General features: G+C 34.1%; 1 protein-coding gene across 1 annotated transcript in view; it reads left to right on the top strand.

The window, feature by feature from the left end:
* TRMT1L (tRNA methyltransferase 1L) overlaps positions 1-14,791 on the top strand; it is a 29,819-nt gene extending 15,028 nt beyond the window's left edge. Inside the window, exons 8-15 of the mRNA XM_010973303.3 lie at positions 3,142-3,391; positions 3,787-3,999; positions 5,311-5,501; positions 8,048-8,126; positions 10,085-10,251; positions 10,923-10,985; positions 13,298-13,424; positions 13,538-14,791. Coding sequence (XP_010971605.1) covers positions 3,142-3,391; positions 3,787-3,999; positions 5,311-5,501; positions 8,048-8,126; positions 10,085-10,251; positions 10,923-10,985; positions 13,298-13,424; positions 13,538-13,790 — 1,343 coding nt within the window. The 3' untranslated portion in view covers positions 13,791-14,791. The remainder of the gene's footprint in view (positions 1-3,141; positions 3,392-3,786; positions 4,000-5,310; positions 5,502-8,047; positions 8,127-10,084; positions 10,252-10,922; positions 10,986-13,297; positions 13,425-13,537) is intronic.
* Positions 14,792-16,159: the final 1,368 nt, after the last annotated feature.

The raw sequence follows: 16,159 nt of genomic DNA, 5'->3' as shown, positions 1-16,159 counted from the left end.
GCAGCTCAGGAAAAAAATGGGATCAAAGAGGTGGGGCTTTAGATATTCCATGCCTTAAGCACTAAATTCTGCTTGCTGATTAACTGATTAATTTCAGGCCTATCCCTTCCAGGAACAATCACCCTCCTTGGGGTATGCAAAATTTCTAAGTCTATCCTGTTATTGCCTCCGGGACATCTTGAGATAGCAAATATTTCCCCTGGGTTAAGCTGCATGCTTTCTTGCCAGAACAAAGTTCTGTTAATGGATGATCTGGCTTTCCAGGACCATTCATTGTTTTACCCTAAGGAAACATCTTCCCTCCTTCGTGCCCTTATGGTCAATCTCAGGATTGTCCTTCACAAATTTTCTTTAGCATAATACGTGTTATAGGTCATCTACTGGGTAAAACATTAAAACAAAGCAAGCATGTGCATTTTAAGCAAGTAAGTGTGAATATAATATTTTAAGCTCGTGAAAATTTACGTGCAGCTTGTTTTCTAGTTGCTTGTTTTCCAGCAGCTTGTTTCCCAGCAATGTCCTTCTTTGTCTTTTTTTATAGCCTTTGTTTTAAAGTCTATCTTATCTGATAAAAGTATTGTGACTCTGGCTTTCTTTTGATTTCCATTTACATGGAATACCTTTTCCCATCCCCTCAATTTCACTCTGTATGTGTCTCTAGATCTGAAGTGAATTTCTTGTAGACAGCATATATGTGGGTCTTGTTTTTGTATCCATTCAGCTAGTCTGTGTCTTTTGGTTGGAGCATTTACTCTGTTTACATTGAAGGTAATCGCCACTGTGTATGTTCTTATTGCCATTTTGTTAATTATTTTGGATTTGTTTTTGTAGATTTTTTTTCCGTTTCTTTTTTAGTTGTCTTGTTTTTTGATGAGTATCTTTAGTGTTATGTTTGGATTCTTTTTTCTTTTTTGTATGTATATCTATTACAGATTTTTGGTTTTTATGTAGTATAGCAGTCTCTCTGTATGTGATTGCTTTAGGTTGATCTCTTAATTTCAAATGCATTTTAAATACCCTGCATTTGTACTCTCCTACTCTCAGAATTACTGTTTTTGATATCATATTTTACATTTAATTGTTTTGTGTATTCCTTAACTGCTCATTGTGAATACAGATGATTTTATTACTTTTGTCTTTCAACCTTCCTACTAGTTCTGTGTATGATTGCCTACTTTTACTGTATGTTTGCCTTTACCATTTCTAGTTGTGGCCTTTTCTCCTTAGAGAAGTTCCTTTAGCATTTGTTGTAAAGCTGATTTGATGGTGCTGAATTCTTACAGCTTTTGTTAATCTGTAAATCTTTTGATTTCTCTATCAAATCTGAATGAGAGCCTTACTGGGTATTACTAGAGTATTCTTGGTTGTAGGTTTTTCCCTTTCATCACTTTAAATATATTGTGCCCACTCCCTTCTGGCCTGCAGAGTTTCTCTTGAAAAATCAGTTGATAGTCTTATGGGAGTTCGTTTGTATGTTATTTGTTGCTCTTACTATTTTTCCTTTACCTTTAATTTTTATCATGTTAATTACAGTGAGTCTAGGTGTATTCCTCTTAGGTTAATCCTGTATGGGATTCTGTGCTTCCTGGACTTAGATGACTGTTTCCTTTCACAAGTGAGGGAATTTTTCAGCCACTATCTCCAAATACTTTCTCAGGTCCTTTCTCTCTCTCTTCTCCCAATGGGCCCCCTATAATGTGAATATTAATGTGCTTCATGTTGTCCCAGAGGTCTCTTAAACTGTCATCATTTCCTTTCATTCTTTTTTCTGTTTTGTAGTAGTGATATCCTCTACTCTTGTCTTCGAGCTCACTGATCTGTCCCTCTGCCTCATTTAATCTACTATTGATTCCTTCTAGTGTATTTTTCATTTCAGTTATTGTATTCTTCAACGTTTGGTTGTTTATTCTATTTTCTGACTATTTTTTAAAACTTCTTACTTCTTGCTCTGTGTTTCCATTCTCCTCCCGAGTTCTTTGATCATCTTTACGGTCATTACTCTGAACTCTTGGGTAGGTTGCCTATCTCCACTTCTCTTAGTTTTTCTTCTACGATTTTATCCTATTCCATTGTCTGGAACATCTTCCTCTGCTGCGTCATTTTGTCCAAATTTCTTTTTCTATTTTTATGTATGCAGATACTGCATATTTTTTATTCATTCATCCATCAGTGGACACTTAGGTTGGCTATTGTAAGTAGTGCTGCAGTGAACCACTTTTTTTTTTCACCTGAAATCACTATAGCTATTGTTTTGTATGGAGACTTTTCAGTCTTTTCTTTTTAATGTGCGTTTGTAAACTTAAATCAGGCTCATAGCAGTCTTTTTGCATGTTTCCCCATCTCTAAAATATGGATATTAGGACTTATTTCACAAGCTTGTTATAAGGATAGAAAAATGTATGTGAAGACCATGGCACATAGTAGATGTTAATCTTTTACATTTATGAGGTACATGTATGGAGAAGGTGGTTAATACTTCCAGTAAATGGGGGTTTTCTAATCCATGTTGGCTAGGCTTGTGTCACCATCTGATATTTTGTAATGAATGTCCCTTATGACTCAAATCCAGTAGGTGTAGAAAGCCTGTGAGAAGGGGCCTCTTGTTCTCATTTCCTCTTGATCATTTACTTACACATACAAAGTTGTTCTTTTTAATTCACAGTGATGCTGTTTTGCAGTATTTGAAGAGTGTTGGTCCAGGAAAGTTGCTTTTGTATTTTGCAGCAGGAGGAGTTCCAGAGTCCCATCTTCCCTTCAAGCAGAGTAACCCCACTGTTAGGTTGTGTGTTAGGTTTCTCTGTAAGCTTTTGTTTGAAAAAAGTTTTCCATTGTAAGGAAAAAAAAATCTTACCTATGCCCTCAAATAGAGGACAGACATAAAGATGAAAAGGTACTTTAGGAAAGTTTTGTAACAACTGTTAATAAAAATCTGTTGGACACATTTGTGTGTGTGTGTGTGTGTGTGTGGTAAATTTTCTTCAGAGGCTTTTCAGTGAGAAAGTAGAATTAGAATTACTTACGAAAAATGTTAAGATTTTTGAAACAGCTTTTTTATTATTTATAAAATTATTATTATTATATTATTTTTATTCTTTAACTATTACAATCTAAAAACTCATTTGTCTTCCAATTTCTCCTAAGGGATAATGGGATTACAATGGGCAAAACATCTTGGAAATGCAGTCAAGGTTACAATAAATGATTTGAATGAAAACTCTGTGACATTAATTCAGGAGAACTGCCATTTAAACAAATTGAAAGTTGTGGTGGACAGTAAAGAAAAGGAAGAGAGTGATGATATTCTTGAAGAAGGAGAGGAAAACCCTGGTAATATTAAGGTGACCAAAATGGATGCCAATGTACTGATGCATTTGAGATCTTTTGATTTCATGTAAGTGAAAATTTTTTTTTATCACTTTCCAAATTGACTTGGGTTTTGGGGAGGTGCGGTAGGGAGGGGACAGTTAAAAATTAAGATAGTTTGTTGTTTATTTAAATTAATACAGTTATTTTGTCATTGGCCTAAGGAATATACAGTAAGAACATTTTCTGATATTTGAAATAAAATGCCTGGGCATGAGTTTTCCTCTAAGCCTGATTAATTTTTATATATATAACAAATCATATGATCATTTTATTGCTCCTTTAAAAGCATAATTATGCATTTAAAATAGATTTGTGAAGTACTTTTGAATCTGTGGAATATTATCACTAGAAATAATGACACTGGTATAATTTTGCATACTGGTATGATTTTAAATATGTCTGTGTTCTTTCTGATTTTAGACACCTCGACCCTTTTGGAACATCAGTGAACTATCTAGATTCTGCATTCAGGAATATAAGAAACCTTGGCATAGTGTCGGTGACTTCTACAGATATCAGTTCTTTATATGCCAAGGCACAACATGTTGCCCGGCGTCACTATGGCTGTAACATTGTTCGAACTGAATATTACAAGGAACTAGCAGCCAGAATTGTTGTAGCTGCAGTGGCAAGGTACCAAATGGCCAGCAGTGTACCTAATAAGTTTGGGTGTTTTATAAAAAGAAATAATACTACAAGAAGTCCTTATTTCATTTTTCAAAATTTCTCTGTAATCTTGGTTTGTTTAGTAATCTTACGTTGTATCTGTTTGAATTTGATTTAAGAGCTTGTGCCTAAAATAGTCAATTTACTATCCAATTTAAAATGTTATTAAAATGAAGTAGTAAGAAAGAAACTATAAAAATGAAAGTTAATTTTAAATCAGTTTATTTCAACCATATAGGGTAGATAGGAGATAGCACCATGAAAAGGGAAAACAAAGATTGTTTTTAAATTTAGAAACAATCATTTTTTAATGTCCATTTCATCTTATGTGCTTTATGTAGTTTGAATAAAATCATGGCTTATAAACTTGATTCTGAAAAATGATCTTACCTATAAAACAAAGTTTTCTCTGTTTCTCATCAGAATTTCTAAACAGTTGAAGAAAGGAAGACTTTTTTTTTTTGAGCACCCATTTTATTCAGAAAATTATGCTGGAGGAGTAATATAATGATATAATATAAATGGACATTTAGATTACAGATACTGATCAGCCAGCTCACTCACTAGCCCTGACCCTAGTCTCACAGCGTTCAGATTGAAGTTCCTACCTCAGCAGAAGTACAGGTGGTTTGACTTCGTAGACCTTTAGGGTTATTACTAATTAACTGAAAACTCTGCTGTTCAGTGGTACAAGCCAAGGACCTATTTATTGTACATACTTAGAAATGTGTATAACAGCAAATTCAAATCAGTACATATAAACTAAGTTTAAGTTAGTGTATACTGTAGAGGGAAAACTAAGTACATAAACGGTGTATCAAGTAGAATTTGACCCAAAAGTCTATGAAAGTAGTAATGACAGGGACTTTGCCTGTTCATCTTTCACTGAACTTTCAGCAGCTTGCATACAGTCCCACATGTAGTTAGTACTCAATAAACACATATTGTTTGGAAAAAGCTTTTACAGGAAAAAATGGATTTAAAGAAAGATAGTGGTGACAACGATAAAATGACACTGAAAACCAGAGAATATTGAGAAGATATCATAAGGGAAAATGTGTCATTACTGAAATCCTGCCAAGCATTCTGCACTTCCTGTCTTTTAATTCATATAAAAGTTATAGTAATGATCTTATAAAAGCACTGCTACTAAGAGTAGAATTTTCCTTATTTTCCCATAACCTGTCTGTAGTGCACTGTCCAGGTTAGTATTGTCAGTATAATGTCAAACAAAGGAACATGATAAGCTCCCAAAATAACTTTAAAAATTTTTTCCAGAGCTGCAGCTCGGTGTAACAAAGGCATAGAAGTACTGTTTGCAGTGGCTCTAGAACATTTTGTGTTGGTTGTTGTGAGAGTTTTGAGAGGACCCACTTCTGCAGATGAAACAGCCAAGAAGATTCAGTACCTAATCCACTGTCAGTGGTGTGAAGAGAGAATTTTTCAGAAGGATGGTAATATGGTAGAAGGTAAATTCAAGTCTCTCTTAACTGTATATTGTGTTTAATTTATGTGTAAGCCTCCAATGAATAAGCCTTTATCACACCCCTAATTATACATATTGTTGTCCTTTGATTTTTAAAGATTACAGTGCTAACTTTATTTCCTATACTGGATTTCCTTTCATCAGACAAGACATTCGTGTGAGTTCATTAAAGTCATTTACTCATACTATACAATTTTTGCTCTGTAGCCCTGCCCTCTGTTGAAACATCTAGAAATAACTTAGTTTCCACTGTCACTAATTTTAGGAACATTAAGTCAGATTATCTCTTTATCTAGGCTGTTTCAAATTATTAATTTTATTTTTTTAAAGTAATTTTCATGTTTCTGGCTGAATATAAAAGCCTCAGTTATAAAATTCATTTAGTAAACATTTATTGAGCCTCTGCTATATGCCAGGCCTTGGGGAATCAAGGAAAAGGATGTGGCTTGTGCCCTCATCAGGCTGTTTCTATTTTGCTTTTCTAGGACGTAGAAACAGTTGTCCATTGTTTTCTGGTAGGTTCTTGGCATTTTTGTAGTGTGGATTTTTAAGAACTCTACATATTAGAGTTTAATCCTTATGATATTATATGACAGTTGCAGATATTTTTTCGCATTTTTGCCACTTGTTTGCATCTTTTTTTTTAAAAGTCTTTCATGAAGAAGTTTTTCATTGTTGTTATTGTAAAGTTAATAAAACTTCTTAATGATTCTGGATTTTATCTGTAGTTAGAAAGAGCTTTCTTATTCCTCAGTTATTCAAGGGAGGCTATGTTTTATTGAATGGTTCACCTCTTCTCCACTGATTTGAGAATATCTTCTTTATCTTATACTGAAAGCCCACATGTATTTGAGTTTATCTCTTTTCTGTTCTTTTCCGGTGGTTGGATGTGCATTCATACACCTCCACTCCAGTGTTTTGATTATAGAAGATTTTTAGTGTTTAATATCTGTTAAGGCAATCCCTTCTCAAAGCTCTATTTTCAGGGTGTTCTGACATTGCATCCATTTTTGCTCAACAAGTAAATAAACAAACTAGTTTGTAGTTTATTTTGCTCACATTAAATTAAGGAAGGTAGAGATATTGTGGTTTTGAAGCTTCCTAAGAACCTAGTATGCTTTTTATTTCTCTTAAGTCCCTTTGCTACAGTGTTCATTGATGGTGGGAATGGAGGGCATCCTGTCATGTCCTTGAGAATTCCTAGGCAAGGAGCTTGAGAAAAGACATAGGTTGTATGATAGGAGCATTTTACAAAGTGCATCAGGAAACTGACTGATACAAATTCATGTGTGTGCTGCCTGCGGTAAGTGGGTGCGATTGACAGAACTGTAAATGTAAATCACCCTAATCTGGGTAATACTGCCTGCAGTATTTGTAATTTAGTTATTTAATGGTTTCAAAGATTTCTTTAATATATTCTTATAAGGTTTGAGGAACATCATTCTTAACAAAGCTAAGGTCAGTGATAACTGCACCTTCCTTTAAGGCTTAAATGGAAACCGAGGAACAAACAATGTAGGTAGCCTTTAAGTAAATATAAAATACGATTTTACAACTGTGCATTATGCCAATTAATTGCATTGAATAAGAAAGAGTGACATCAGATAGCAAGAGGCTATCTAGGTCTATGTCCCTACCACCGTAATCCTGGGTTCTTGATCTGTCTAGGACCAGATGATCACATCAGCCATTCCAAAAAAGTGAATGATCAGTCCAGGAATGGCCTGGGAGAACTTAGTTGGAGAGAGTCTGATTTAAGTGAACTGAAAAGTCCATAGTAGAATATCGCCCCGTCTTGGAAGCTAAGAACAGCTCTTGTACCTCCCCAAGTCCCTCTGATTACATCCAGTCTTTTGCTGCTCTTTAACATGTTGATCGCCCACTGTGGATCGGGTGCCCCTGAGGAAACAGCTGCCACCCGGATTTGGATGACTTGGCGATCTTAAAAGTGAATTAGTTTCTTCTGGCCTACATTTTTGGGGCTGAACATGAATCAAGTCTAGAGAATAGATGTTCCCTGCATTTTTTTCCCAGTTGCAGAAGAGTTAACTTACGAGAAATGTCTTTATTTTGATGGAATATTTGATGCAAGGGAATATATATATGTCAAAGCTCATCAACCTATGCACATATAATGTATACATTTTATTGCATGTAAATTATACTGCAGTCAACTAATTCTAAAATACTGGTATCTTGTGGAATTTACAAGACTCTGGCCTGCTTGAATTATTCCAGGTAGTATAGTGACTAAAAGCTAGTAAAATTTATGCCTCTAATAAATCACTTGACATGGATTTCTGCATCTCTCTTAAGCTTTAATCCTCTGATCTGGATAATTGAGATCTTAACAGTACCTACTTCAGACAGTCGTAAGGATGAAATTTTTTAATGCATATAAAATAGCATGATACCTGGCACATAGTAGATCCTCAGTATATAGTAGCTGCAAATTATTGTTAATGTAAAATTGCTCCTGTTTACATTGTTATTTCTTCTTTGATTTCTCTATTTATTGTCTTTTCACAGAAAACCCATATAGACAGCTACCCTGTAACTGTCATGGAAGCATGCCTGGAAAGACAGCAATAGAGCTTGGACCTCTATGGTATGTGCCTAACGTAATAATATATTCACAATTGATTTATGTATTGATTTGATTGCTGACTTTTGGTTACGTGTGGTAAAAGAGAAGCAAATTTAGGTTCAATTTTTTTTTTTAAGTCTGGGTAAATAATTATGAGTCTTCTGCCCCTGTGAACCTGAAGTGTTTTGTTTTCAGATTTTTCTATACCATTATTCTCCCAAGTTTGAGACAGTGTTAAGAGGCAGCAGAATCAAAGAGAAGCCTGGCTGATGTACAGACAGACAGTTCATTTCTGCATAGTAAGAATGAGGCTTTTTTCAGCTGATAATGGTAGACCTAGGATATGATTGTAAAGTGATCACTGTAACTTTTTATAAACCAGTCAACTAATACAAAAGGTCTTTGAGGAATTTATTATAAGTAAGAGCATGTAAATGTCTGCTTCTGTGTTAGGTAAAGCTGTTTAGATGAGACACAGCTGCAAATAATGTATGTGTGCTTTTGCACCTTAGTAACTAGTTTTTGTGTATTTAATGCCTTTAAGTTGAAGTATTCTTACTCAGAATCCTTACCGTAAGCTTGTCACTAGAGAGTCTAGTAGAAATTTGAGATTCCTAACAGCATTGTGACAAGAACTGTGGCAGACTTCAACCTCATTACTTTACACAGCTAAGCTTAAAAATTAACCCAGTGGTCAACAACATATTTATGCTGATACCCATTTATTTAATCTTCATTTCATGTAAATAGCCTTAGATTAAGAATGTCCTGGCCAGTCTTACCTTGTAGTACTCTCTTATCTCTGTCATCTGCTACACATTGATCCTACTCACTAATTGTAGAACTGGGTAAATTAAGAATACTAGGTTGCTGAATCCTGAAGGAAGATCTCCTAGCCCAGTTGTTCCATTATTTTACAGATGAGAGAATTATGGCACAGTATGTTTAAGTGCTGGCTAAAACTGACCCCCCACCATTCAGTTAGTAGCACAGGCAGGGCCAGAACTCAGTTTTCTAACTCCCAAGACTGAATTCTAAACCATCACGTATGATTTCCTCACTCAAAGCCATTGTTCATGTCTTTACTCTCATCCAAAATCTCTTCCCCCTTCCCTACCTCCATTCAGATTCTACATCTTTGAGGTCACTCGTTAGTTCTTCAACCCAAATTAATCTTTAAATTCTTTTAGTAAATCTTATATTGATCACTCATTTGACACGTTAAACTCATACATCCTTTCATACATATTTGCTAATAATAGCTACTATTCCTTGAGGATACACTTTGTACTAGGGGTTGTAAGTGTGCTATCTCATTTAATTCCCATAACAAGTCTGTGGGAGGCTTTATTTTCCATATTATGCTGAGCAATATGAGACTCAAAAGCAGTAACCACTCAAGACTACACAGCAAGTGAGTGGTGGAGCCAGGATGGGAATCCAGGTTTATCTGACTTGAAATTTCATATTCTGTCCATTATACCTTTGATTCTCAAATTAAATAGGAAGCGAATCAGACTCAGCCCTGGGCTATTTTTTAACCACATCACCACCAGCACAGGGAATTCTCATGTGACTCCCCCAGCTACACCTCACCCCACCCCACCCTACCATATACACACTGGAATTAAGGTTTACTAGTACTGACAGGAATATGCATTGTGGAAACCTCTGCATTACCCCATGCCCCTGTCTAGATCCTGACTAGATTTATAGGCTTTCATTGGGTAAATAGTGAATTTTATACTTTTGGTTTATCCTACACCTCTGTGTACCACAGGACTGAGCACTTACGAGGGCTCAATAAATTCTTGCTGACTTACTGTAAATAAAATTTCCTTGACTAATCCCAGTAACTTAGAGAACTGACATGATAAAAGGTGTGGGAAAATGATCTTAGTTGTAGTATAATTATGAACTTTTTTTTTTCTTTAAAGAAAACATTTCTTGAACCCAATTCTATTTTCCTCTTTTTTCAGGTCAAGTTCCCTTTTCAATACTGGATTCCTCAAAAGAATGCTATGTGAATCTGTTCACCATGGTTTAGATGACATTCAGACCCTAATAAAGACTTTAATCTTTGAGTCAGAGTGTACTCCTCAAAGTCAGTTTTCAGTCCATGTACCTTCAAATCTCAACAAGCAAGGTGACTAACTGAACACTAGCTTACAAATTTGCTATCAAAATTACTCCTTTTTTATTTGATATTATAATCAAAAGCAATATAAGTAGTGTGTATTAAGTAAATTCTCTTTAATGAGTTGAATCATAATATCGTTAGTTTTTTTTAATTGCATAGTTTTCTTGAGGTTTATATTCAGGACCTGAAATGAATAATGATTTTGTTAAGATATATTTTTTAAATTTAGTAGATAAAAAGAACTAAAAGTCTGTTGTAATTTTATTAACCTGTAATCTACCCTCTAGAAAGAGAAACCTTAGGTAATTCTTAGAATAGTGTGGCCAAAAATTTTATATCCATTGAGACATGGAAGCTAGATTTACACTCACCATTCAGTAGAGCGAAGTTTTTTCTCCTTTGTTTTCTCTTTAGTATAAATAGGCTTTTATAGTTTTATCTGGCTGTTGACTTAACGGTTAGCCTATTAGACATACCAGCATTCTTGTAAGTCACTAGACGAAGCAGCTCTTTTTAGAGGGCTAAAATTAATTCTTGCAGCCTGTTTTGGTCACAGAATCTTGTATTTTCATAAAAGCAGTGTGCATTTAATTTAGTAAGCTTTTATTTAAACTTTGAATTGTTGCTTAATGTCATTCTGTAAAATATTTTATCATTCCCATTTGTTTTTATTTTAGAAGAATATGGTGTATTTATTAAAACAACAGATGATACCACAGCAGATAATTACACTGCACAAGGTACGTATGCATGTGTGTGCATATATGTATGTGTGTGTCTGTGCGAAAAGGCACACAGCAGAAGGATAGCTGGAAGAGACTGTGTTAGTAGCCCACTTCAAAATGCATTTTTATCATATTACATTGACAACATAATTACAGTAAACTGTTTATCTGGCCTTTGCACAGTTCATAATTTCTATTAATATGTACTTCGTTCACATCTCTAATCTATGGTGATCTCCTTGAAAGAACTGTAAGATCTTGAAAAGCCTGTGAACCAAAACAAGATCAAGTTATATTTGATAAAGATTAAATTTTATTCTAATTCTTGTCAATTTTATCAATATAGGATTTATAGGAATTCCATTGATTAACCAGAAGACCCTATACTCTAGCCATAAGAATTTATTACATAGCCTTTCATAATTTAGGTTGTGTGCATACTTTAAAATATATTTGTATAATGCATTGCAAATTCATATCAAGAGTGTTAAGATTTGTAACATCAGTGCCTTAATGTCTAAGGTTTTTAAAAGACATTAGATTCTAAATGTGTTTATACAAGTAAAAAGAAGAAAACAGTGTTAAGTTTGAAAGAACAGGGGACTATAGTTACAAGCTGTAATTTTTATTAGTTGCTCAATATTTTAGTGTTGATCTTCAAAGACAAGAAAATTTCAACTGCTAGTAGCATGGTTTAATAATTACTGCATGCTCTTTCCAACAGTCGTATTCATTTGGCATCTTCAACTAATTTGCTAACAATCAGATCACTTAAAATGATTTATTCCCCTGAATTTCTCTGTTGGAGGGGTGAAAAAGGCATTATGGTACACTGTAAAGAGCATCAGATTTAAGAGCATCAGTCTGCTTTTTTGTGCTTGTTGTGTAACTTCAGCCAGGTACCCCACCCTTAACAGAGTTGTAAATCCTTTTTAGAATAAGGTAAAAATGTAAGTTTTTGAATATTTAAAATTTCTGAGCCTCTCATAATCAATTAAGGAAATTAAACTCATCTCTATGGGTTCTTTAATAGCTCTAAAATTAAATGATTATTCTAAACTGGTCTATCAACACATAAAACCTTCAGTGATAGAAAATAGCAGGCAAAAAAATGGATGTACTTCTAATAGAAATAAGATATTGTATCTGATTTTTAGTCTCAGACTTTCCTAAATCTGGGATAGATATGCCTTCTTAGGTTTGAGAGGCTATAATCAAGTTTCAGTTACCTGATTTAATGGGGGAGCCCTGAGTTGTTTTTGTTTTGTGTGCAAAGGCAACTGTTCAACAATAACTTATATTTATCTCTGAATCACTTACACGCATCAAATTTGCCTTCTGAATACCTTTTGCTTAAGTGAATGTTAATTACTTTTCGTGAGATTTGGCCATTACATCCATAGAGAAATAATTAAGAGTTGAATATTGAGAAGAATCTCATTATCATAACCTGGATATCTCAACTGTCTTCCTTTTGTGATTTTTGAAAGGATACTTTGCTATAAACTTACTTGCTTGATTCCTTTCACTTAAAATGGAAAGTCTTAAGTATTGTGGTAAGAAGTAGGCAATGAGATCACACACTGTTTACCTTTATAAATTTCTGTATCCAAGCCCTTGAGACTTAATTTGTGTTGGTTTTGTGTTGATTGAAGACCTACTAGTATCAAATACAGTTGACCCTCGAACAACCCAGGGATTAGTCCATGTATAACTTAGAGTCAGCCCTCCATCCACAGATGCAACCAACTATAGACCATGTAGTACTCATTTTTATTATAGAGAAATGTCTGCATTTAAGTGGACCCACCCATGCAGTCATGCAGTTCAAACCCTCATTGTATTCAGTAGAGAATACAAGTATGGAAATAAAGGATGTTATCCGTAGGAACTTAGAATACAATTTGGGAAGAAAGGACCAAAATACATAAAACAAGAAAAAAAAATGATAGAACTTAAACTCTGAATAGTGGAGTGTTGACAGTAATGAAATCTATGAGATGACTGGCCCAGGATTCATAAATGGCTTTCTATAGGAGATGGAAATAGAATGGAGGCTTAAAATTGAAGAACATCAAAACAAAGTTCTGACTCAGCAAACAGTTAAGTATTAAAATTACAGTAAAGGATAGTGAAAACATCAGTAATAAATACCTTATTTTGTATCTTATTCTTACAATAAAATTTCTTATTTTAAAAATTAATACTGGACAGGTTGAAATGGTGTCAGAGGATTTAGACTTGAGACACTATATAGTCATAAAAGTGTTTGTCTTGTAACTTTTAAGAGAATGCTAACTTTGTGTGTTTATATATGTATGTTTCAGCAAAGAGGAAAAGTAATGAAACAATCATAAATTTAGCCAAGAAGCAAAAGACTGATGTCAATACTGAACATCCTCCCTTTTACTACAACATCCATAGACACAGCATTAAAGGAATGAATATGCCAAAGTAAGACAGCCAGTGAATGACAAAGTGTATATATTTAATATTTTAATGACATTGTGATTTAAATAAAAATACAAGAACCTCATTATTTTTTTTTTCTCCTTCCCTTGTTGCAGGTTAAAAAAGTTTTTGTGCTATCTTTCTCAAGCAGGCTTTCGAGTCAGCCGAACTCATTTTGACCCAATGGGTGTTCGTACAGATGCACCTCTGATGCAGTTTAAATCTATCCTTTTAAAATACAGCACTCCCACCTACACTGGAGGACAGTCAGAGGGCCACGTCCAGCCAGCATCCGAAGATACAGTAGCTGACAGGGTCGAAATGTCAGCGAATGACAAAGCAGAAGCAAGTGGTTGCAGAAGATGGTAAATGTGAAGAAGAGGTTATCCCCAGATGTCCGTATTGATGGCCTGATAGTTCTCTATACCAACTGCAGTGCTTTTTCTATTCTTTCAATTCAGTGGTGTAAAAATAAAAAACAGTGCTGTTTTCATTCAGAAAATAAGCAGTTTCTAACTTAGCTGGTTTGGGAGCTATGCTTTCCAAGTTTTTCTTATTTTAAAGAAAACTTCTTAAAATTTTAATGAAAACATTTCATACGAAGCTAAATTTGCGACTGAGATCACCCTACTGTTTAATAACTCAGAAAATTTTCACATGCAAAGTGTTAGAAAGTTTATGTCTATTGTGGAAGCCATCCTTTACTATTCTTAATCACATCTCTACTTAAACTGACTCATGATATTTCTGTTTTTCTGTTTGGAGTGGATAAGATAAAGCCAGAGGCCTTTTATTAAAATGGCCCTAAACGGAGTAAGAACAATGTTGTCTTTTGGAGTCACTAATGTATTTCACAGTTAGGAGCTAAAGTATGTTCCGAGTTTCAAGAAATCATACCTCTCCCCACCTTGATCTTTTAGTTTATTACTAGCTTTTTAGAAATTAAATACTTGCCTGAGATAGATGTACCTCTTTCTTACACGTTTAAGGTCTAAACTTCAAAGTAAGATTTTGTCAAATAAACTGAGACCATTGCTCTAATATAGTAATTGTTCACAAGCACTAAATTCTGAAGAGGAGAAATTTTGTTACAAATTAAACAAACGGGGTGATCTCAAGTGCCTCAGTTAATGCACGTTCAGTATTCATTCGCTTGGTTGTGCTACCTCTCAGGAGTAAAACTTGTCACCTTATGAATTTATGAAGTGAGGACTTTTTGGTTTTTGAAGTGGTTTTGTTCTGTTTTGTTTGCTTTTTGATGTGTGTATGTGCGAATTTTTTGTATAAGTAGCTCAGGCTAACATGACTACGAAAATCAGTTGGAAAAAAATCTTGTTCCCATTAATAAATATTGTCCTTGCTCATTTGAATTAGAGTTTGGATGAGAAGATACACCAAAAGTTTAGATGTTTGTCTCAAGGACTTGAGAAGTATTTCTTAGAGGAAGTAATTTTTTTACAAGCATTAACCTTGGAGAATGGGGAGAGATTAGTAACTGAAAGGTTGAAATATACTATATAAGAAAAAAAAGCACTCCCATGACATACATAGAAATCCAGGGAGAAATATATCAACATAGAATATGAATTTAGTGGAAATAAAAGAAAATCTCTTTGTGTTATTACAAGATAGTCCTAAAAGGATGCTTTTTCTTTTCCCCTATTAATAAAATTATACATTTTACTAAAATAATGGAATAGGTGAAGTGCAAGTTAGTTTCTATAATGACCATTAAAAAAAACCCTCAATTATACCTACCAGTTAAAATTATAACTCACAAATGATCACAAAAAGAAAGAAAAGCTATTAGTTTCTTCTTTTGAATAGTTAAGAAAAATTAGTATAAATTCATAAGGCAAACCAGCACATGGACCACGTGATTTACTACATATTGTTAAACTGAATACCAGCTACAAAAAATTCCATTTAAAAATCACATCAAATAGAATAAAATACCTAGAAATAAACTTAACCAAGGAGGTGAAAGACCTAGACTTTCAAAACTAAAACACTGACAAAGGAATCTATAAATGATACAAAGAAATGAAAAGGTATCTCATGTTCTTGGATTACAAGAATTAATACTTTAAACTGTCCATACTTCCCAAATCAATCTACAGATTTAATGCAATCCCTATCAAAATATCCATGACATTTTTCAAAGAACTAGAACAAATAATTCTGAAGTTTATAAAGAACTGCAAAAGACCCAGAACTGCCAAAAAAGAACAAATCTAGAGGTATCGTACTCCCTGACTTCAAACTATATACTACAATGTTTCAGTAATCAAAACAGCATGGTACTGGTGCAGAAACAGGCACAGATCAATGGAAAACAAGAGAGCACAGAAATAAACCCACACAGTTATGGTGAATTAATTTACAACAAAGGAGGCATGATTATATAATGGAGAAAAAACTCTCTTCAGTAAGTGGTGCTGGGAAAACTCGATAGCTACATGTAAAAGAACAAGATTTGATTTCTCCACACCATATACAAATTCAAAATGAGTTAAAGACCTAAATGTAAGACCTGAAACCATAAATCTAGAGGAGAACATACGCAGAACAGTTTGACATAAATTTTAGCAATATTTTTTGGATCTATCTCCTTAAAGCAAAAGAAAAAGCAAAACATAAATAAATGAGACCTAATTAAACTTAAAAGCTTTCACACAGCAAAGAAAATCATTGACAAAATGAAAAGACAACCTACTGAATAGGAGATAACAGTTGCA

The sequence above is a fragment of the Camelus bactrianus genome, chromosome 23 (assembly GCF_048773025.1).
Source record: "Camelus bactrianus isolate YW-2024 breed Bactrian camel chromosome 23, ASM4877302v1, whole genome shotgun sequence".
Taxonomy (NCBI): Eukaryota; Metazoa; Chordata; class Mammalia; order Artiodactyla; family Camelidae; genus Camelus; species Camelus bactrianus.
Note: the sequence above shows the minus strand (reverse complement) of the source record. Positions and strands in the feature narration are given on the sequence as shown.